At 46.8% G+C, this 23,676-nt stretch overlaps 2 protein-coding genes across 3 annotated transcripts in view; both read right to left on the reverse strand.

The window, feature by feature from the left end:
• Positions 1–3,991: 3,991 nt before the first annotated feature.
• On the reverse strand, positions 3,992–13,854 carry LOC141003491 (uncharacterized). 2 transcript variants are annotated; one of them, XM_073474844.1, is made up of 8 exons: positions 13,672–13,845; positions 12,851–13,204; positions 12,671–12,769; positions 10,899–11,225; positions 9,978–10,304; positions 8,989–9,315; positions 5,886–6,218; positions 3,992–4,726 (listed from the first exon to the last, which is right to left on the reverse strand). In XM_073474844.1, exons 1-8 carry the CDS (start codon positions 13,706–13,708, stop codon positions 4,635–4,637), a joined length of 1,896 nt encoding a protein of 631 aa, XP_073330945.1. In that variant the 5' UTR covers positions 13,709–13,845; the 3' UTR covers positions 3,992–4,634. The 2 variants fall into 2 exon arrangements, with proteins under 2 accessions (XP_073330945.1, XP_073330946.1); XM_073474845.1 differs by lacking the exon at positions 8,989–9,315 and having other exon boundaries at positions 13,672–13,854.
• A 6,099-nt stretch (positions 13,855–19,953) lies between these two features.
• LOC141003995 (uncharacterized) overlaps positions 19,954–23,676 on the reverse strand; it is a 30,362-nt gene continuing 26,639 nt past the window's right edge. Inside the window, exon 6 of the mRNA XM_073475496.1 lies at positions 19,954–20,665. Coding sequence (XP_073331597.1) covers positions 20,574–20,665 — 92 coding nt within the window. The 3' untranslated portion in view covers positions 19,954–20,573. The remainder of the gene's footprint in view (positions 20,666–23,676) is intronic.

Below are 23,676 nucleotides of genomic sequence, written 5' to 3' on the forward strand. Positions count from 1 at the left end.
GAGTCTGTGTGCGTGAAGGTGTGTGAGTCTGTGTGCATGAAGGTGTGTGAGTCTGTGTGCATGAAGGTGTGTGAGTCTGTGTGCATGAAGGTGTGTGAGTCTGTGTGTGAGTCTGTGTGCATGAAGGTGTGTGAGTCTGTGTGCATGAAGGTGTGTGAGTCTGTGAACATGAAGGTGTGTGAGTCTGTGTGCATGAAGGTGTGTGAGTCTGTGTGCATGAAGATGTGTGAGTCTGTGTGCATGAAGGTGTGTCAGTCTGTGTGTGAGTCTGTGAACATGAAGGTGTGTGAGTCTGTGTGCATGAAGGTGAGTGAGTCTGTGTGCATGAAGGTGTGTGAGTCTGTGTGCATGAAGGTGAGTGAGTCTGTGTGCATGAAGGTGTGTGAGTCTGTGTGCATGAAGGTGTGTGAGTCTGTGTGCATGAAGGTGTGTGAGTCTGTGTGCATGAAGGTGTGAGTCTGTGTGCATGAAGGTGTGTGAGTCTGTGTACGTGAAGGTGTGTGAGTCTGTGTGCGTGAAGGTGTGTGAGTCTGTGTACGTGAAGGTGTGTGAGTCTGTGTGCATGAAGGTGTGTGAGTCTGTGTGTGAGTCTGTGTGCGTGAAGGTGTGTGAGTCTGTGTACGTGAAGGTGTGTGAGTCTGTGTACGTGAAGGTGTGTGAGTCTGTGTGCGTGAAGGTGTGTGAGTCTGTGTGTGAGTCTGTGTACGTGAAGGTGTGTGAGTCTGTGTACGTGAAGGTGTGTGAGTCTGTGTGCATGAAGGTGTGTGAGTCTGTGTGCATGAAGGTGTGTGAGTCTGTGTGTGAGTCTGTGTGCGTGAAGGTGTGTGAGTCTGTGTGCATGAAGGTGTGTGAGTCTGTGTGCATGAAGGTGTGTGAGTCTGTGAGCATGAAGGTGTGTGAGTCTGTGTGTGAGTCTGTGTGCGTGAAGGTGTGTGAGTCTGTGTACGTGAAGGTGTGTGAGTCTGTGTGCATGAAGGTGTGTGAGTCTATGTGTGAGTCTGTGTGCATGAAGGTGTGTGAGTCTGTGTACGTGAAGGTGTGTGAGTCTGTGTACGTGAAGGTGTGTGAGTCTGTGTGTGAGTCTGTGTGCGTGAAGGTGTGTGAGTCTGTGTGCATGAAGGTGTGTGAGTCTGTGAGCATGAAGGTGTGTGAGTCTGTGTGTGAGTCTGTGTGCATGAAGGTGTGTGAGTCTGTGTGCATGAAGGTGTGTGAGTCTGTGTGTGAGTCTGTGTGCGTGAAGGTGTGTGAGTCTGTGTGCATGAAGGTGTGTGAGTCTGTGAGCATGAAGGTGTGTGAGTCTGTGTGTGAGTCTGTGTGCGTGAAGGTGTGTGAGTCTGTGTACGTGAAGGTGTGTGAGTCTGTGTGCATGAAGGTGTGTGAGTCTGTGTGCATGAAGGTGTGTGAGTCTGTGAGCATGAAGGTGTGTGAGTCTGTGTGTGAGTCTGTGTGCGTGAAGGTGTGTGAGTCTGTGTGCATGAAGGTGTGTGAGTCTATGTGTGAGTCTGTGTGCATGAAGGTGTGTGAGTCTGTGTACGTGAAGGTGTGTGAGTCTGTGTACGTGAAGGTGTGTGAGTCTGTGTGCATGAAGGTGTGTGAGTCTGTGAGCATGAAGGTGTGTGAGTCTGTGTGTGAGTCTGTGTGCGTGAAGGTGTGTGAGTCTGTGTGCATGAAGGTGTGTGAGTCTGTGTGCATGAAGGTGTGTGAGTCTGTGAGCATGAAGGTGTGTGAGTCTGTGTGCATGAAGGTGTGTGAGTCTGTGTGTGAGTCTGTGTGCGTGAAGGTGTGTGAGTCTGTGTGCATGAAGGTGTGTGAGTGTGTGTACATGAAGGTGTGTGAGTCTGTGCATGAAGGTGTGTGAGTCTGTGTGCATGAAGGTGTGTGAGTCTGTGTACATGAAGGTGTGTGAGTCTGTGTGCATGAAGGTGTGTGAGTCTGTGTGCATGAAGGTGTGTGAGTCTGTGTACATGAAGGTGTGTGAGTCTGTGCATGAAGGTGTGTGAGTCTGTGTACATGAAGGTGTGTGAGTCTGTGTGCATGAAGGTGTGTGAGTCTGTGTACATGAAGGTGTGTGAGTCTGTGCATGAAGGTGTGTGAGTCTGTGCATGAAGGTGTGTGAGTCTGTGTGTGAGTCTGTGTGCATGAAGGTGTGTGAGTCTGTGTGCGTGAAGGTGTGTGAGTCTGTGCATGAAGGTGTGTGAGTCTGTGCATGAAGGTGTGTGAGTCTGTGTGTGAGTCTGTGTGCATGAAGGTGTGTGAGTCTGTGTGCGTGAAGGTGTGTGAGTCTGTGTGCGTGAAGGTGTGTGAGTCTGTGTGTGAGTCTGTGTGCATGAAGGTGTGTGAGTCTGTGTGTGAGTCTGTGTGCATGAAGGTGTGTGAGTCTGTGTGCGTGAAGGTGTGTGAGTCTGTGTGTGAGTCTGTGTGCATGAAGGTGTGTGAGTCTGTGTGCGTGAAGGTGTGTGAGTCTGTGAACATGAAGGTGTGTGAGTCTGTGTGCATGAAGGTGTGTCAGTCTGTGTGTGAGTCTGTGTGCATGAAGGTGTGTGAGTCTGTGTGCATGAAGGTGTGTGAGTCTGTGAACATGAAGGTGTGTGAGTCTGTGTGTGAGTCTGTGAACATGAAGGTGTGTGAGTCTGTGAACATGAAGGTGTGTGAGTCTGTGTGCATGAAGGTGTGTGAGTCTGTGTGCGTGAAGGTGTGTGAGTCTGTGTACGTGAAGGTGTGTGAGTCTGTGTGCATGAAGGTGTGTGAGTCTGTGTGCATGAAGGTGTGTGAGTCTGTGTGTGAGTCTGTGTGCGTGAAGGTGTGTGAGTCTGTGTACGTGAAGGTGTGTGAGTCTGTGTGCATGAAGGTGTGTGAGTCTATGTGTGAGTCTGTGTGCATGAAGGTGTGTGAGTCTGTGTACGTGAAGGTGTGTGAGTCTGTGTGCATGAAGGTGTGTGAGTCTGTGAGCATGAAGGTGTGTGAGTCTGTGTGCATGAAGGTGTGTGAGTCTGTGTGTGAGTCTGTGTGCGTGAAGGTGTGTGAGTCTGTGTGCATGAAGGTGTGTGAGTCTGTGAGCATGAAGGTGTGTGAGTCTGTGTGCATGAAGGTGTGTGAGTCTGTGTGTGAGTCTGTGTGCGTGAAGGTGTGTGAGTCTGTGTGCATGAAGGTGTGTGAGTCTGTGTGCATGAAGGTGTGTGAGTCTGTGAACATGAAGGTGTGTGAGTCTGTGTGTGAGTCTGTGAACATGAAGGTGTGTGAGTCTGTGTGTGAGTCTGTGAACATGAAGGTGTGTGAGTCTGTGAACATGAAGGTGTGTCAGTCTGTGTGCGTGAAGGTGTGTGAGTCTGTGTACGTGAAGGTGTGTGAGTCTGTGTGCATGAAGGTGTGTGAGTCTGTGTGCATGAAGGTGTGTGAGTCTGTGTGTGAGTCTGTGTGCGTGAAGGTGTGTGAGTCTGTGTACGTGAAGGTGTGTGAGTCTGTGTGCATGAAGGTGTGTGAGTCTATGTGTGAGTCTGTGTGCATGAAGGTGTGTGAGTCTGTGTACGTGAAGGTGTGTGAGTCTGTGTGCATGAAGGTGTGTGAGTCTGTGAGCATGAAGGTGTGTGAGTCTGTGTGCATGAAGGTGTGTGAGTCTGTGTGTGAGTCTGTGTGCGTGAAGGTGTGTGAGTCTGTGTGCATGAAGGTGTGTGAGTCTGTGTGCATGAAGGTGTGTGAGTCTGTGAGCATGAAGGTGTGTGAGTCTGTGTGCATGAAGGTGTGTGAGTCTGTGTGTGAGTCTGTGTGCGTGAAGGTGTGTGAGTCTGTGTGCATGAAGGTGTGTGAGTCTGTGTGCATGAAGGTGTGTGAGTCTGTGTACATGAAGTGTGTGAGTCTGTGTACATGAAGTGTGTGAGTCTGTGTGCATGAAGGTGTGTGAGTCTGTGTGCATGAAGGTGTGTGAGTCTGTGTGCATGAAGGTGTGTGAGTCCCTTGTAGAGAAGTGAACAAATCCCAGATGAATGAACGGAAGTCGTCTCTTGTGTTATTTAATAAAGTGTAAATATAAAACCAGAGAATAACAGAGTGGATCTGTTTCAGCTGAAAGGTCGGCGCTCTGCACACCAGGGCGTCTGGGTGAGTCTGACAAAGAGCTGCAGAGAAAGTCACAGTTTATAGAAAACTATGATGACGACACAAACTGAGGTTTAGGTTTAAGATGCGATGCTTTGAACAGAAAGGTAAAGATTATATGTGAGGTTAAAGCCGGGGGGCCACAGGTCCTTCAAGTCTGAACTGGACTTGTTTATATCTATAGACACTCTGTGAAGGTCATGAGACATTTAGTTACTACAGAGACAAGCTGTCTGTGCATCTGAGAGTGTATTTACACTTTACTGTCAGAGTTCAAAGGATCTAAACCACATGTTTCAGTCCAAACCAACATGTGACATCACTCTGACATCACTCTGACATCACTCTGACATCACTGATCAATAGTCATCAATAGTGAGTGTGTAGACTGTGTGAGAGTCAGTAGGAGGAGTCAGAGTGAAGAAGAAGCTGACGAAGCGTCCTCCTGTCTTCATCTGTCGTCCATCAGCTCCTTCACCTCCATTTAGTCTCTGATCCAAAGTCACATCAGATCAATAATCAAAGATTGACCAGGAGACCGATCAGACAGGTTGATCAGCCATCAGAGGAGTCGGATCAGTGGAGCTGCTTCTGTTCCTGATGTCCACTGTTTCATCTTTGATCTGAATTCTCCCTGCAGAGGAGACAGAGGACAGTTAGACAGAGACAAGCAACCGACCAGAGACAAGCAACCAACCAGAGACAAGCAGCCAACCAGAGACAAGCAGCCAACCAGAGACAAGCAACCAACCAGAGACAAGCAGCCAACCAACCAGAGACAAGCAGCCAACCAGAGACAAGCAACCAACCAGAGACAAGCAGCCACCCAGAGACAAGCAACCAACCAGAGACAAGCAGCCAACCAGAGACAAGCAACCAACCAACCAACCACAGACACGCAACCAACCAGAGACAAGCAGCCAACCAGAGACAAGCAACCATCCAGAGACAGGCAACCAACCAGACAAGCAACCACCCAGAGACAAGCAACCAACTAGAGACAAGCAACCAACCAGAGACAACCAACCAACCAGAGACAAGCAGCCAACCAGAGACAAGCAGCCAACCAGAGACAAGCAACCAACCAGAGACAAGCAGCCAACCAGAGACAAGCAACCAGCCAACCAGAGACAAGCAGCAAACCAGAGACAAGCAGCCAACCAGAGACAAGCAACCAACCAGAGACAAGCAACCAGCCAGAGACAAGCAACCAACCAGAGACAAGCAACCAACCAGAGACAAGCAGCCAACCAGAGACAAGCAACCAGCCAACCAGAGACAAGCAGCAAACCAGAGACAAGCAGCCAACCAGAGACAAGCAACCAACCAGAGACAAGCAACCAGCCAACCAGAGACAAGCAACCAACCAGAGACAAGCAGCCAACCAGAGACAAGCAACCAGCCAACCAGAGACAAGCAACCAACCAGAGACAAGCAGCCAACCAGAGACAAGCAAACAACCAGAGACAAGCAGCCAACCAGAGACAATAAACCAACCAGAGACAAGCAAACAACCAGAGACAAGCAACCAACCAGAGACAAGAAACCAACAAGAGACAAGCAAACAACCAGAGACAAGAAACCAACCAGAGACAACCAACCAACCAGAGACAAGCAGCCAACCAGAGACAAGCAACCAACCAAAGAGAAGCAACCAACCAGAGACAAGCAGCCAACCAGAGACAAGCAACCAACCAGAGACAAGCAGCCAACCAGAGACAAGCAGCCAACCAGAGACAAGCAACCAACCAGAGACAGACAAACAGACCTCTGTTCTGTATCTTCATACTGACCTTTGACTTTGAGCTTAACTATTTTCTCTCTCAGGATGTCTCCGTCCTGGTCGATGACTACACACCAGTATGTTCTTGTGTCTGTCTCTTTCGGGTATTTCAGGGTCAGACTGAGGTCTCCAGTCTTCAGCAGATCTCTCTTCATCTCTGTTCGGTCTTTGTAAACCTGATCCTGTTCTTCAGGTTGGTCAGATTTGTTCTGATACAGGAGGACTGTCCTGTATGAGGGTTCAAAAGAGATCCACTCCAGTCTAGCGTCCTCAGGCAGGTCAGGTGTTGTTTTGAAGGGCAGCTGGACAGACTCCTCCCCCTCCTCCACCTTCACCTGACAGACTGAGAGGACAACAAAGTACAACATCAGCTGTACAGACAGCAGCAGCAGTTTTGAATAACTTTATTGACTGATTACAAAGTAGTAGAGAAAGCTGAAGGACAGAACCAGGTGAGACCAGCAGGTAACAGGGGACAGAAATACAGGAAGTAAAACCAGGTGTTCAAGGTGTTGGACATGATCAGAGTCCTGATGGTGCTGTGATGTTTTGTCCCTGTGGTCTTCACAGTAATGTCTCCTCTCAGTGTTGAACTGCTGTTTGTTGCTTCTCTTTGTCACTTTCACATTTCTGGACGTCAAATTTAACATTTTCTTTGATCAAGTTCTTCAACAGGAAGTGAAAATTTGTTGAATCTGCTGAGAACTGATCATCAATCAATAACTGATACAAACTATTAAAGCTGCATTTCTTTGTTCTCAGTGATGAAAAGATTTGTTGTTTCTTTCAGCTCGTTCCTTCAACTTTCTCCTGGATCAAATAAAAACATCACATTCAGATCAATACTGTCAACTCTGATTGGAAATCAATCAGCTGATTGATGTCAGTCTGACCTCTGACCTGTATCTACAGTATTGACCTGTTTCCACAGTACTGACATCTGACCTGCATCTACAGTACTGACTTGAATCTACAGTACTGACCTCTGACCTGCATCTACAGTACTGACTTGAATCTACAGTACTGACCTCTGACCTGTATCTATAGTACTGACCACTGATCTGTATCTACAGTACTGACTTGAATCTACAGTACTGACCTCTGACCTGCATCTACAGTACTGACCTGTATCTACAGTACTGACCTCTGACCTGTATCTATAGTACTGACCACTGATCTGTATCTACAGTACTGACTTGTATCTACAGTACTGACCTGTATCTACAGTACTGACCTCTATCTACAGTAATGACCTCTGACTGTATCTACAGTACTGACTTGAATCTACAGTACTGACTTGAATCTACAGTACTGACCTCTGACCTGTATCTACAGTACTGACCTCTGACCTGTATCTGCAGTACTGACCTGTATCTACAGTATTGACCTCTGACCTGTATCTACAGTACTGACCTGTATCTACAGTATTGACCTCTAACCTGTATCTACAGTACTGACCTGTATCTACAGTACTGACTTGAATCTACAGTACTGACCTCTGACCTGTATCTATAGTACTGACCACTGATCTGTATCTATAGTACTGACCTGTATCTACAGTACTGACCTCTGATCTGCATCTACAGTACTGACTTGAATCTACAGTACTGACCTCTGACCTGTATCTATAGTACTGACCACTGATCTGTATCTACAGTACTGACTTGTATCTACAGTACTGACCTGTATCTACAGTACTGACCTGTATCTACAGTAATGACCTCTGACCTGTATCTACAGTACTGACCTCTATCTACAGTAATGACCTCTGACTGTATCTACAGTACTGACTTGAATCTACAGTACTGACTTGAATCTACAGTACTGACCTCTGACCTGTATCTACAGTACTGACCTCTGACCTGTATCTGCAGTACTGACCTGTATCTACAGTATTGACCTCTGACCTGTATCTACAGTACTGACCTGTATCTACAGTATTGACCTCTAACCTGTATCTACAGTACTGACCTGTATCTACAGTACTGACTTGAATCTACAGTACTGACCTCTGACCTGTATCTACAGTACTGACCTCTGACCTGTATCTGCAGTACTGACCTGTATCTACAGTATTGACCTCTGACCTGTATCTACAGTACTGACCTGTATCTACAGTACTGACCTGTATCTACAGTACTGACCTCTGACCTGTATCTACAGTACTGACCTGTATCTACAGTACTGACCTGTATCTACAGTACTGACCTCTGACCTGTATCTACAGTACTGACCTGTATCTACAGTACTGACCTCTGACCTGTATCTACAGTACTGACCTGTATCTACAGTACTGACTTGAATCTACAGTACTGACCTCTGACCTGTATCTATAGTACTGACCTGTTTCTACAGTACTGACCTCTGACCTGTATCTATAGTACTGACCTCTGACCTGTATCTACAGTACTGAACTGTATCTATAGTACTGGCCTGTATCTACAGTACTGAGCTCTGACCTGTATCTATAGTACTGACCTGTTTCTACAGTACTGACCTCTGACCTGTATCTATAGTACTGGCCTGTATCTACAGTACTGACTTGAATCTACAGTACTGACCTCTGACCTGTATCTACAGTACTGACCTGTATCTACAGTATTGACCTGTTTCCACAGTACTGGCCTGTATCTACAGTACTGACTTGAATCTACAGTACTGACTTGAATCTACAGTACTGACCTCTGACCTGTATCTACAGTACTGACCTGTATCTACAGTACTGACCTGTATCTACAGTACTGACCTGTATCTACAGTACTGACCTCTGACCTGTATCTACAGTACTGACCCGTATCTACAGTACTGACCTCTGACCTGTATCTACAGTATTGACCTCTGACCTGTATCTACAGTACTGACCCATATCTACAGCACTGACCTCTGACCTGTATCTACAGTACTGACCTCTGACCTCTATCTACAGTACTGACCCGTATCTACAGTACTGACCTCTGACCTGTATCTACAGTACTGACCTGTATCTACAGTACTGACCTCTGACCTGTATCTACAGTACTGACCTGTATCTACAGTACTGACCTCTGACCTGTATCTACAGTACTGACCTCTGACCTGTATCTACAGTACTGACTTGTATCTACAGTACTGACCTTTGACCTGCAGCTTCACTTGTTTCTTCATCAGGATGTGTTCCTCCCTGTTGTAGACGGTGCAGGTGTAGATGTTTCTGTCTGTGTCTGTGGGGTATTTCAGGGTCAGACTGAGGTCTCCAGTTTTCAGCAGGTTTCTCTTCATCTCTGTTCGACCTCTGTAAACATTGTCCTGTTGTTCAGGCTGGTCAGAGCCGTTCTGATACACATGGACCTTCCAGTCGTCTCTGTCCGTCCACTCCACTTCAGCGTCTTCAGGCAGGTGAACTGTGGTTTTGCAGGGCAGCTGGACAGACTCCGCCCCTGAATCCACCTCCACCTGGTAGACTGAGAGGACAACAAACCACAACATCAGCTGTACAGACAGCAGCAGGAACTGTGATGGTAACAGGACCTCACTGTCTCATCCTTCTCTTATAATCCCAGACCTCACTGTCTCATCCTTCTCTTATAATCCCAGACCTCACTGTCTCATCCTTCTCTTATAATCCCAGACCTCACTGTCTCATCCTTCTCTTATAATGCCAGACCTCACTGTCTCATCCTTCTCTTGTAATCCCAGACCTCACTGTCTCATCTTTCGTTTATAATCCCAGACCTCACTGTCTCATCCTGTCTCATCCTTCTCTTATGATCCCAGACCTCACTATCTCATCCTTCTCTTATAATCCCAGACCTCACTGTCTCATCCTTCTCTTATAATCCCAGACCTCACTGTCTCATCCTTCTCTTTTAATCCCAGACCTCACTGTCTCATCCTTCTCTTTTAATCCCAAACCTCACTGTCTCATCCTTCTCTTATAATCCCAGACCTCACTATCTCATCCTTCTCTTATAATCCCAGACCTCACTGTCTCATCCTTCTCTTATAATCCCAGACCTCACTGTCTCATCCTTCTCTTATAATCCCAGACCTCACTGTCTCATCCTTCTCTTATAATCCCGGACCTCACTGTCTCATCCTTCTTTTAGGATATTACAGTACTGACCTTTGACCTGCAGCTCCACTTGTTTCTTCATCAGGATGTGTTCCTCCCTGTTGTAGACGGTGCAGGTGAAGGTGTTACTGTCTGTGTCTGTGGGGTATTTCAGGGTCAGACTGAGGTCTCCAGGTTTCAGCAGGTTTCTCTTCATCTCTGTTCGACCTCTGTAATATCCTTCCTGTTGTTCAGGCTGGTCAGAGCCGTTCTGATACACATGGACCTTCAAGTCGTCTCCGTCCCTCCACTCCACTTTAGCGTCTTCAGGCAGGTGAACTGTGGTTTTGCAGGGCAGCTGGACAGACTCCGCCCCTGAATCCACCTCCACCTGGTCGACTGAGAGGACAACAAACCACAACATCAGCTGTACAGACAGCAGCAGGAACTGTGATGGTAACAGGACCTCACTGTCTCATCCTTCTCTTATAATCCCAGACCTCACTGTCTCATCCTTCTCTTATAATCCCAGACCTCACTGTCTCATCCTTCTCTTATAATCCCAGACCTCACTGTCTCATCCTTCTCTTTTAATCCCAGACCTCACTGTCTCATCCTCCTTTTATAATCCCAGACCTCACTGTCTCATCCTTCTCTTTTAATCCCAGACCTCACTGTCTCATCCTCCTTTTATAATCCCAGACCTCACTGTCTCATCCTGTCTCATCCTTCTCTTATAATCCCAGACCTCACTATCTCATCCTTCTCTTATAATCCCAGACCTCACTGTCTCATCCTTCTCTTATAATCCCAGACCTCACTGTCTCATCCTTCTCTTATAATCCCAGACCTCACTGTCTCATCCTTCTCTTATAATCCCAGACCTCACTGTCTCATCCTTCTCTTATAATCCCGGACCTCACTGTCTCATCCTTCTCTTATAATCCCGGACCTCACTGTCTCATCCTTCTCTTAGGATATTACAGTACTGACCTTTGACCTGCAGCTCCACTTGTTTCGTCATCAGGATGTGTTCCTTCCTGTTGTAGACGGTGCAGGTGAAGGTGTTTCTGTCTGTGTCTGTGGGGTATTTCAGGGTCAGACTGAGGTCTCCAGGTTTCAGCAGGTTTCTCTTCATCTCTGTTCGACCTCTGTAATCTCTGTTCTGTTGTTCAGGCTGGTCAGAGCCGTTCTGATACAAATGGACCTTCCAGTCGTCTCTGTCCGTCCACTCCACTTTAGCGTCTTCAGGCAGGTGAACTGTGGTTTTGCAGGGCAGCTGGACAGACTCCGCCCCTGAATCCACCTCCACCTGGTAGACTGAGAGGACAACAAACCACAACATCAGCTGTACAGACAGCAGCAGGAACTGTGATGGTAACAGGACCTCACTGTCTCATCCTTCTCTCATAATCCCAGACCTCACTGTCTCATCCTTCTCTTATAATCCCAGACCTCACTGTCTCATCCTTCTCTTATAATCCCAGACCTCACTGTCTCATCCTTCTCTTGTAATCCCAGACCTCACTGTCTCATCCTACTCTTATAATCCCAGACCTCACTGTCTCATCCTTCTCTTATAATCCCAGACCTCACTGTCTCATTCTTCTCTTATAATCCCAGACCTCACCGTCTCATCCTGTCTCATTCTTCTCTTATAATCCCAGACCTCACTGTCTCATCCTTCACTTATAATCCCAGACCTCACTGTCTCATCCTGTCTCATCCTTCTCTTATAATCCCAGACCTCACTGTCTCATTCTTCTCTTATAATCCCAGACCTCACTGTCTCATCCTTCTCTTTTAATCCCAGACCTCACTGTCTCATCCTCCTTTTATAATCCCAGACCTCACTGTCTCATCTTTCGTTTATAATCCCAGACCTCATTGTCTCATCCTGTCTCATCCTTCTCTTATAATCCCAGACCTCACTATCTCATCCTTCTCTTATAATCCCAGACCTCACTGTCTCATCCTTCTCTTATAATCCCAGACCTCACTGTCTCATCCTTCTCTTATAATCCCAGACCTCACTGTCTCATCCTTCTCTTTTAATCCCAAACCTCACTGTCTCATCCTGTCTCATCCTTCTCTTATAATCCCAGACCTCACTATCTCATCCTTCTCTTATAATCCCAGACCTCACTGTCTCATCCTTCTCTTATAATCCCAGACCTCACTGTCTCATCCTTCTCTTATAATCCCAGACCTCACTGTCTCATCCTTCTCTTTTAATCCCAAACCTCACTGTCTCATCCTGTCTCATCCTTCTCTTATAATCCCAGACCTCACTATCTCATCCTTCTCTTATAATCCCAGACCTCACTGTCTCATCCTTCTCTTATAATCCCAGACCTCACTATCTCATCCTTCTCTTATAATCCCAGACCTCACTATCTCATCCTTCTCTTATAATCCCAGACCTCACTGTCTCATCCTTCTCTTATAATCCCAGACCTCACTGTCTCATCCTTCTCTTATAATCCCAGACCTCACTGTCTCATCCTTCTCTTATAATCCCAGACCTCACTGTCTCATCCTTCTCTTTTAATCCCAAACCTCACTGTCTCATCCTGTCTCATCCTTCTCTTATAATCCCAGACCTCACTGTCTCATCCTTCTCTTATAATCCCAGACCTCACTATCTCATCCTTCTCTTATAATCCCAGACCTCACTGTTGACAGTCTGTCTCAACAGTCAGGGAGCCACCAGAGTTAAGATGCTGCCCATGTGCATGATGGGTAGTGTAGTAGTAGTGACATACCTGACATGAAATAGTGCCTAAAATGTAGTAAAAGAGCTCCAACAAGAAGTCCAACAACCAGGAGAACCAGGAGAGCAGTGGCCCAGGATGGGAATCGTGCTGTGGGAACCAGAAACATAAAGAACATGACCTCTGACCTCTGACCTGTATCTACAGTAGGTTTTAGGGTTAGTTGCTGACCTTTGACCTGCAGCTGTACGTCCGTCACTCTCAGTTCTCTCTTTCTCCCCCATTTAACCCATCTGACGGTGCAGGTGTAGGAGCCGCTGTCAGAGAGGTGGAGTTGTGTCAGGTTGAGGCTCAGGTCTCCAGTTTCCAGAGCGTCAGTCTTCATGGATGTTCGGCCGCTGTAAAGCTGGTTTTGGTCTTTAAGTTGGTCACCTTCCTGCTGACGCTGGTGGACGGTTGAAGGATCCAGATCGTAGCGGCTCCACACCACTGAGGGCTCGTTCAGTTCAAAAGTCTGAGACTTACAGGGCAGCAGGACAAACGGGTCCCCCTCATACAGCTCCACAGCTGAGGCATGCTGGGAAACTGTGAGGTCACAGACAGAGAGGGTGAATGACAGCAGCCTTATTTCATGTCATGAGTGAATGTGGTCCTCTGCAGTGTGTGCAGCCTGTAAACTGTGCTGCTAAAGCACAACTCAGACTCTGTGTGAATGAAGGCCAACATCTACATCCACATGTGACGCTGCTGTCAGCAAAGCAGCATTATTACGTCTGTTAACAGGAGCCATCAGAATGTGAGCGAGCTGCAGGGATCTAATCCTGAAGAACAGAAGTGAGGACAGTGTGACTGTACAGTCTTCTACATTCATCAGGGTCTAAAGACACAGTGAACATCTGCTGCCTTCAATCTGTTCTTCATGTGTTTCTCTGAACAAAACATGGTCCTGGAGCTGAAACACACTGATGAAGTGAAGATGACACAAACCCACATTAAAGACACGATGTTGGACTGAGGTGATGATCAGATCAGAGGGAGGAAGGTTATCTTACCGTGCACGAGGATCACAAACACCACAAACATCTTCATCTTCCTGTCACAACTACAACAAGCACAAAGTCCTCTTCAATGAGCTCCACTTCAGAAACACATGGAGGACATCAGTTCACAGCCAGTCGTCACTGTCCTCCTGCTGACCGTCCACTGACACCAGGACTGAACTGCACCTTCACTTTGAGCTGTTTCCAGTAAATCACCTGTTGAACGCTGCTTCCTGTGACGCTTGCTGTGACGCTGCTTCCTGTGACGCCCACCTGGACTTCCCTGAGCTCGACAGCTGTTGTTTACTGTCTCTCTCCTTGTTTATCTGTGTTAGTTATTTATTCTTCGATGATGAGTCGTGCACAGTCCCGCTGGTTTTGTCCCGTAGCTAACTTTAGCCTTCTATAACTACGTGTTTTGTGTCTCTGTTACTGGGCAGTGTGTTGCAGCCCGGTTAGCTTTGCTCAGCCCAGCTCACTGTTTGTGCCTTTCACCGCAGTGAACAGCCTGGATAAACACGTTAGGATGGTTTGTGCTGACTGTTCTGCAGTTGTCTCGGGTGTCTCTATTGGAGAGACGTGTCCGTGAGCCACAGCAGCTTCTCTCCGTTAGAAACACGGGCACTGCGCACAGTGTCAGCCCCGGGCCTGATAGCAGGCCTGCTAGCCTTAGCATTAGCATTAGCATTAGCTCCGGCCCGTCGGCGCTGCTGTTCTCTCTAACAACAGACAGGTGTTTGAAGCAGTGGACACGATGCAGCACTCAGCAGGTCGCAGGTGACCGGAGAGCCTGCTAGTGATAGTTAGTGCTGGTTTGAGTCTACTGGCCTAGTTAACATGGTCAGTCAGGGACACGATAGCTTAGTTTATAACAGTGAGACTGTCACCTTCCGTCGCCACTCTCTCATTGAATCATCCTCTAAATGTGTCAGTCACAGTAATTTAATGTATTAATGTCTCAGCAGGCTCCTCACAGTCTTATATCATAAATACCAAAGCTAATCACTGCTGCATCCTGTCATCCCGACCTGCAGGCAGCCAACACACAACACTACTGAAAGTGAACACATCATCTACCATGAGCTCCACTGAGCGGCCCGTCACTGGAAACTGCAGCTCCAATGAGCTTAAAACCCTCAAATTTGACTTCATTAATATTAGATCAGTCCACCAAAGCCTGACTGAGTAATGATTTGATCACTGAGCAGAAGCTGGACATGACTGTCTCATGAAACATGGCTGAAACCACTAAATGAAGCCTCCCTCCTGACTATAACTACGCCCATGTTGCTCGGGCCTCTAAACAGGTGGGAGGTGTTGATCGAATCTACACATCTATTTTCAGTTTAACCTCCAACCAGGATATTAAATTGACTTCATATGAGGCTCTGGTTTTAAAACCATCTTCATCAAGTGGTCACGGCCTCGTCAAGGGAACAGGCTTCCACCTGGTGGTCGTCTGCAGACCTCCTACTCCCAGTTCATAGGAGAGTTCACTGAGTTTATCGCAGATCTTGTGACTTGTTCAGATAAGATCCTAATTATTTCAATCTCCACTTAAATAAACCTTCTGACCCTCTAAGTAAAGCATCTCTGGGACTTCTTGATATTTCTGACTTCATTCAGCTCGTTCATGAACCGACTCATTCCAGTGGTAACACTCTTATTAACGCTCTTATCACCTGGTCACTCAACACCACACAGCTGGTAAAGAAGTCCCGACAGTGGCTGTCTGTCCTGAGGAGGCTGAGGACGTTTGGCATGTCGCCTGAGATCCTCAGCATCTTCTACAGCTGCACTGTTTTATTATTATTGTTGTTGCTTTTTCTTTATTTATCACATGTGCCTTTAAAAATTGCTTTATGTTGTATATTTTTGTTGTATACATTTCTTTTTTTACATTGTTGCACTCTGTGGACAGCAGAGGAAGGATTTCATTGTACAGAAACATGTTTCCTCACTGTGCGTATGACAACACACACTTTGAATCTTCACTCTTATTTGGTTACAGATTTATTCTGTTTTCTTATTTCAGCAGCACTTTACACTGCTTTTTATACATTTTGAGGTCATTATTGTGGTAATTTGGAAGTAATTTCATAGAAACTTGATAAATACATGACATCATAATTACTGGCCTACTTACCATTAAAGTTCTGCACCTGTTGATACACGACTCAGAATTAATCAGGGATATTTTAGTGTTTCTCTTTATTTTGAGACATTTCTGAATATTGTGAATATTTTTGCTCCCCAAAAATAATTTGACACATTTCATTTGACTTTTATTACACACAAACACACACACACACACACACACACACACACACACACACACACACACACACACACACACACACACACACACACACACACACCCATATCCCTGACTCATGTTGAGTTGTGTATTTTACAGGTCCAGAACTTTAATGATCAGCAGGGGAGTAATTATGAAGTCATGTATTTATTAAATGTCTTTGATATTTGACTTTACTGAAGTGCAGAAGTTCATTAGGATCCAGTTGGAGTTCATCATGAGAAAATCTTTATTAAATCATGTGTTTAACACATTTTGTGATAACTGGGGTCAAATTCAGAGAAATGACTGAACATTGTTTTGTCACTAAAACTTACTTAATTAACATTTACAGACCTGAAGTGAAGCGTGACCCTCAAGTCTCAAGTAAATATATTATTATTATATTACTTTGGTAAATGTTAAAGTCACGCAGACAGAGAGTATTTATTAGTATATAAGAGTTGTTTTTAATCTGACTGTTGATCAAATAAATGAATGTTAAAAAGTGCTGATTCAGCTCCGACGCAGCATGTAATCTGTAAAGTAACTAGTAACTAAAACAGTGTTTTCAATGAATGTAGTGGAGTAAAAAGTAGATATCTGCAGAACATGGAAATACTCAAGTAAAGTACAAATACCTCTAAACTGTACTGTAGTGCAGTACTGAAAACTAAACGCTGGCAGAGGTAATAATCCTGCTGGAGTCATGTCGCCCTCTGGTGGTTGTTTACGAGAACATCAGTGATTAACTCTGATTGTCTGACAGGAATCTTCATCTGATATCTGAGCTCGATTAAACAAATGTTTTAATGGCAAATCAAAATACTGAGAATCAAAAGTTATAACTAAGAGACATGAAGTTAAATTATGAGATTAAATGTGATGATTATGAGATAAAACATCAGGATTGTTAAAAAATGAAGTCGACATGATGAGATTAAGTTACTATGAGATAAAAAGTCTTAATTATGGAGCATCGACATGAACGTCCTCCAGATAAACTGTATAATATCAGCTGATCATTATCAGAGGGGATCTGCAGGTCTGTGTGCATGAAGGTGTGTGAGTCTGTGTGCATGAAGGTGTGTGAGTCTGTGTGCATGAAGGTGTGTGAGTCTGTGTGCATGAAGGTGTGTGAGTCTGTGTGCATGAAGGTGTGTGAGTCTGTGTGTGAGTCTGTGTGCATGAAGGTGTGTGAGTCTGTGTGCATGAAGGTGTGTGAGTCTGTGAACATGAAGGTGTGTGAGTCTGTGTGTGAGTCTGTGAACATGAAGGTGTGTGAGTCTGTGTGCATGAAGGTGTGTGAGTCTGTGTGCATGAAGGTGAGTGAGTCTGTGTGCATGAAGGTGTGAGTCTGTGTGCATGAAGGTGTGTGAGTCTGTGTACGTGAAGGTGTGTGAGTCTGTGTGCGTGAAGGTGTGTGAGTCTGTGTGCGTGAAGGTGTGTGAGTCTGTGTACGTGAAGGTGTGTGAGTCTGTGTGCATGAAGGTGTGTGAGTCTGTGTGTGAGTCTGTGTGCGTGAAGGTGTGTGAGTCTGTGTACGTGAAGGTGTGTGAGTCTGTGTACGTGAAGGTGTGTGAGTCTGTGTGCGTGAAGGTGTGTGAGTCTGTGTGTGAGTCTGTGTACGTGAAGGTGTGTGAGTCTGTGTACGTGAAGGTGTGTGAGTCTGTGTGCATGAAGGTGTGTGAGTCTGTGTGCATGAAGGTGTGTGAGTCTGTGTGTGAGTCTGTGTGCGTGAAGGTGTGTGAGTCTGTGTGCATGAAGGTGTGTGAGTCTGTGTGCATGAAGGTGTGTGAGTCTGTGAGCATGAAGGTGTGTGAGTCTGTGTGTGAGTCTGTGTGCGTGAAGGTGTGTGAGTCTGTGTACGTGAAGGTGTGTGAGTCTGTGTGCATGAAGGTGTGTGAGTCTATGTGTGAGTCTGTGTGCATGAAGGTGTGTGAGTCTGTGTACGTGAAGGTGTGTGAGTCTGTGTACGTGAAGGTGTGTGAGTCTGTGTGCATGAAGGTGTGTGAGTCTGTGTGTGAGTCTGTGTGCGTGAAGGTGTGTGAGTCTGTGTGCATGAAGGTGTGTGAGTCTGTGAGCATGAAGGTGTGTGAGTCTGTGTGCGTGAAGGTGTGTGAGTCTGTGTGCATGAAGGTGTGTGAGTCTGTGTGCGTGAAGGTGTGTGAGTCTGTGTGCGTGAAGGTGTGTGAGTCTGTGTGCATGAAGGTGTGTGAGTCTGTGAGCATGAAGGTGTGTGAGTCTGTGTGTGAGTCTGTGTGCGTGAAGGTGTGTGAGTCTGTGTGCATGAAGGTGTGTGAGTCTATGTGTGAGTCTGTGTGCATGAAGGTGTGTGAGTCTGTGTACGTGAAGGTGTGTGAGTCTGTGTACGTGAAGGTGTGTGAGTCTGTGTGCATGAAGGTGTGTGAGTCTGTGAGCATGAAGGTGTGTGAGTCTGTGTGTGAGTCTGTGTGCGTGAAGGTGTGTGAGTCTGTGTGCATGAAGGTGTGTGAGTCTGTGTGCATGAAGGTGTGTGAGTCTGTGAGCATGAAGGTGTGTGAGTCTGTGTGCATGAAGGTGTGTGAGTCTGTGTGTGAGTCTGTGTGCGTGAAGGTGTGTGAGTCTGTGTGCATGAAGGTGTGTGAGTGTGTGTGCATGAAGGTGTGTGAGTCTGTGTACATGAAGGTGTGTGAGTCTGTGCATGAAGGTGTGTGAGTCTGTGCATGAAGGTGTGTGAGTCTGTGTGTGAGTCTGTGTGCATGAAGGTGTGTGAGTCTGTGTGCGTGAAGGTGTGTGAGTCTGTGCATGAAGGTGTGTGAGTCTGTGTGTGAGTCTGTGTGCATGAAGGTGTGTGAGTCTGTGTGCGTGAAGGTGTGTGAGTCTGTGTGCGTGAAGGTGTGTGAGTCTGTGTGTGAGTCTGTGTGCATGAAGGTGTGTGAGTCTGTGTGCGTGAAGGTGTGTGAGTCTGTGAACATGAAGGTGTGTGAGTCTGTGTGCATGAAGGTGTGTCAGTCTGTGTGTGAGTCTGTGTGCATGAAGGTGTGTGAGTCTGTGTGCATGAAGGTGTGTGAGTCTGTGAACATGAAGGTGTGTGAGTCTGTGTGTGAGTCTGTGAACATGAAGGTGTGTGAGTCTGTGTGTGAGTCTGTGAACATGAAGGTGTGTGAGTCTGTGAACATGAAGGTGTGTCAGTCTGTGTGCATGAAGGTGTGTGAGTCTGTGTGCGTGAAGGTGTGTGAGTCTGTGTACGTGAAGGTGTGTGAGTCTGTGTGCATGAAGGTGTGTGAGTCTGTGTGCATGAAGGTGTGTGAGTCTGTGTGTGAGTCTGTGTGCGTGAAGGTGTGTGAGTCTGTGTACGTGAAGGTGTGTGAGTCTGTGTGCATGAAGGTGTGTGAGTCTATGTGTGAGTCTGTGTGCATGAAGGTGTGTGAGTCTGTGTGCATGAAGGTGTGTGAGTCTGTGAGCATGAAGGTGTGTGAGTCTGTGTGCATGAAGGTGTGTGAGTCTGTGTGCATGAAGGTGTGTGAGTCTGTGTGTGAGTCTGTGTGCGTGAAGGTGTGTGAGTCTGTGTGCATGAAGGTGTGTGAGTCTGTGTGCATGAAGGTGTGTGAGTCTGTGAGCATGAAGGTGTGTGAGTCTGTGTGCATGAAGGTGTGTGAGTCTGTGTGTGAGTCTGTGTGCGTGAAGGTGTGTGAGTCTGTGTGCATGAAGGTGTGTGAGTCTGTGTGCATGAAGGTGTGTGAGTCTGTGTACATGAAGGTGTGTGAGTCTGTGTGCATGAAGGTGTGTGAGTCTGTGTGTGAGTCTGTGTGCGTGAAGGTGTGTGAGTCTGTGTGCATGAAGGTGTGTGAGTCTGTGTGCATGAAGGTGTGTGAGTCTGTGTACATGAAGGTGTGTGAGTCTGTGTACATGAAGGTGTGTGAGTCTGTGTGCATGAAGGTGTGTGAGTCTGTGTGCATGAAGGTGTGTGAGTCCCTTGTAGAGAAGTGAACAAATCCCAGATGAATGAACAGAAGTCGTCTCTTGTGTTATTTAATAAAGTGTAAATATAAAACCAGAGAATAACAGAGTGGATCTGTTTCAGCTGAAAGGTCGGCGCTCTGCACACCAGGGCGTCTGGGTGAGTCTGACAAAGAGCTGCAGAGAAAGTCACAGTTTATAGAAAACTATGATGACGACACAAACTGAGGTTTAGGTTTAAGATGCGATGCTTTGAACAGAAAGGTAAAGATTATATGTGAGGTTAAAGCCGGGGGGCCACAGGTCCTTCAAGTCTGAACTGGACTTGTTTATATCTGTAGACACTCTGTGAAGGTCATGAGACATTTAGTTACTACAGAGACAAGCTGTCTGTGCATCTGAGGGTGTATTTACACTTTACTGTCAGAGTTCAAAGGTTCTAAACCACATGTTTCAGTCCAACCAACATGTGGCATCACTCTGACATCACTGATCAATAGTCATCAATAGTGAGTGTGTAGACTGTGTGAGAGTCAGTAGGAGGAGTCAGAGTGAAGAAGAAGCTGACGAAGCGTCCTCCTGTCTTCATCCGTCGTCCATCAGCTCCTTCACCTCCATTTAGTCTCTGATCCAAAGTCACATCAGATCAATAATCAAAGATTGACCAACAGACCGATCAGACAGATTGATCAGCCATCAGAGGAGTCGGATCAGTGGAGCTGCTTCTGTTCCTGATGTCCACTGTTTCATCTTTGATCTGAATTCTCCCTGCAGAGGAGACAGAGGACAGTTAGACAGAGACAAGCAGCCAACCAGAGACAAGCAGCCAACCAGAGACAAGCAGCCAACCAGAGACAAGCAGCCAACCAGAGACAAGCAGCCAACCAGAGACAAGCAACCAACCAGAGACAAGCAGCCAGCCAGAGACAAGCAGCCAACCAGAGACAAGCAACCAACCAGAGACAAGCAACCAACCAGAGACAAGCAGCCAGCCAGAGACAAGCAACCAACCAGAGACAAGCAGCCAACCACAGACAAGCAGCCAACCACAGACAAGCAACCAACCAGAGACAAGCAGCCAACCAGAGACAAGCAACCAACCAGAGACAAGCAGCCAACCAGAGACAAGCAACCAACCAGAGACAAGCAGCCAACCAGAGACAAGCAGCCAAACAGAGACAAGCAACCAACCAGAGACAAGCAACCAACCAGAGACAAGCAGCCAACCAGAGACAAGCAACCATCCAAAGACAAGCAACCAAACAGAGACAAGCAACCAAACAGAGACAAGTAACCGACCAGAGACAAGCAACCATCCAAAGACAAGCAACCAAACAGAGACAAGCAAGCAACCAGAGACAAGCAACCAACCAGAGACAAGCAACCACCCAACCACAGACAAGCAGCCAACCACACACAAGCAGCCAACCAACCACAGACAAGCAACCAACCAACCACAGACAAGCAACCAACCAACCACAGACAAGCAGCCAACCACACACAAGCAGCCAACCACACACAAGCAGCCAACCAACCACAGACAAGCAACCAACCAACCACAGACAAGCAACCAACCAACCACAGACAAGCAACCAACCAACCACAGACAAGCAGCCAACCACAGACAAGCAGCCAACCACAGACAAGCAACCAATCACAGACAACCAACCAACCACAGACAAGCAACCAACCAACCACAGACAAGCAGCCAACCACAGACAAGCAACCAATCACAGACAAGCAACCAACCACAGACAAGCAGCCAACCACAGACAAGGAGCCAACCAGAGACAAGCAACCACCCAACGACAAGCAACCATCCAAAGACAAGCAACCAAACACAGACAAGCAACCATCCAGAAACAAGCAACCAACCACACACAAGCAGCCAACCAACCACAGACAAGCAACCAACCAACCACAGACAAGCAGCCAACCACACACAAGCAGCCAACCAACCACAGACAAGCAACCAACCAACCACAGACAAGCAACCAACCAACCACAGACAAGCAGCCAACCACACACAAGCAGCCAACCACACACAAGCAGCCAACCAACCACAGACAAGCAACCAACCAACCACAGACAAGCAACCAACCAACCACAGACAAGCAACCAACCAACCACAGACAAGCAGCCAACCACAGACAAGCAGCCAACCACAGACAAGCAACCAATCACAGACAACCAACCAACCACAGACAAGCAACCAACCAACCACAGACAAGCAGCCAACCACAGACAAGCAGCTAACCACAGACAAGCAGCTAACCACAGACAAGCAACCAATCACAGACAAGCAACCAACCACAGACAAGCAGCCAACCACAGACAAGGAGCCAACCAGAAACAACCTATAGTAATATTTTAATAGTAGTATTGTAACCTATAGTATGTAACCTATAGTATTAGAATTTTCATTGTCTTGTCGGCGAGAAACAATCTGCTTATTCTGATTAACATCACATTTCTCTAACTTTTGTTGTTGTTTTCTGTTCCCACAAGCTGCAAGCTGTGTCGCTCTCTCACTCTCTACAACTTCCTCTTCCTCTTTCTCGTCCTCCTCCTCTCTTTTCATTCAGGCTCCCTTCTGATGGACCTCGGGCCCCTAGGACCATCTACCTCTCAAGGCTCCTGCACCCTCACATACTGTCTGATCCGGATCGTCACACCCTGGGCTCCGTTGGATCATTCCTCTCCTTGTTTCACTATCTCCTTATAACTGTATTCCTGTAAATGTTGATGCCTCTTCACTCTGATCTCTCTGTCTATTACTAATTATCCTGTGTGTCCTGCCCTCTTCCAGGTCACCACGGTGGACAGGAGGTCGTGTGGCTCGGGCACCACCTGGCGATGCCTCGTCCTGCTCAGTCGTCTCCTGGATCCACACACTTTACATATATTATAATTTGTATCAGATATTCTTTCAATGCAACTTGGAAACTGTGATTTGTTGTTCTTTTCCGTACATGCGACATCTATTGCATGTCTGTCCGTCCTGGAAGAGGGATCCCCCATCGTCTTTTTTTTCCAACAACATGGCAAGTTTTTCCTCACTCGAATTGAGGGTCAAAGGACAGAGGATGTCGTTCACTGTACAGACTGTAAAGCCCATTGAGGCAATGTGATTGCGATTTTGGGCTGTATAAATAAAATTTGATTTGACAAGCAACCAACCAGGGACAAGAAACCAACCAGAGACAAGCAGCAAACCAGAGACAAGCAACCAACCAGAGACAAGCAGCCAACCAGAGACAATCAACCAACCAGAGACAAGCAGCCAACCAGAGACAAGCAGCCAACCAGAGACAAGCAACCAACCAGAGACAAGCAACCAACCAGAGACAAGCAACCAACCAGAGACAAGCAGCCAACCAGAGACAAGCAACCAACCAGAGACAAGCAGCCAATCAGACACAGACACACAGACCTCTGTTCTGTATCTTCATACTGACCTTTGACTTTGAGCTTCACTGTTTTCTCTCTCAGGATGTTTCTGTCCTTGTCGATGACTCCACACCAGTATGTCCCTGTGTCTGACTCTTTGGGGTATTTCAGGGTTAGACTGAGGTCTCCAGTCTTCAGCAGGTCTTTCTTCATCTCTGTTCGGTCTTTGTAATCCTGGTTCTGTCCTTCAGGCTGGTCAGATCTGTTCTTATACAGGTAGACTGTCTTGAATGAGGTGTCAGAGCATCTCCACTCCACTTCAGCGTCCTCAGGCAGGTGAGGTGTTGTTTTGAAGGGCAGCTGGACAGACTCCTCCCCCTCCTCCACCT

Source organism: Pagrus major, chromosome 10 (assembly GCF_040436345.1).
Source record: "Pagrus major chromosome 10, Pma_NU_1.0".
NCBI classification, from domain to species: domain Eukaryota; kingdom Metazoa; phylum Chordata; class Actinopteri; order Spariformes; family Sparidae; genus Pagrus; species Pagrus major.

Bases quoted from the DNA above. Each gene is read 5' to 3' on its own strand.
- LOC141003491 (XM_073474844.1), bottom strand. From the start codon at position 13,708: ATGAAGATGTTTGTGGTGTTTGTGATCCTCGTGCACG. The intron at 13,205-13,671 runs GTAAGATAACCT...GTGACCTCACAG, and splicing joins GTTTGTGATCCTCGTGCACG to TTTCCCAGCATGCCTCAGCT. The intron at 12,770-12,850 runs GTCAGCAACTAA...TGGTTCCCACAG, and splicing joins CGTACAGCTGCAGGTCAAAG to CACGATTCCCATCCTGGGCC.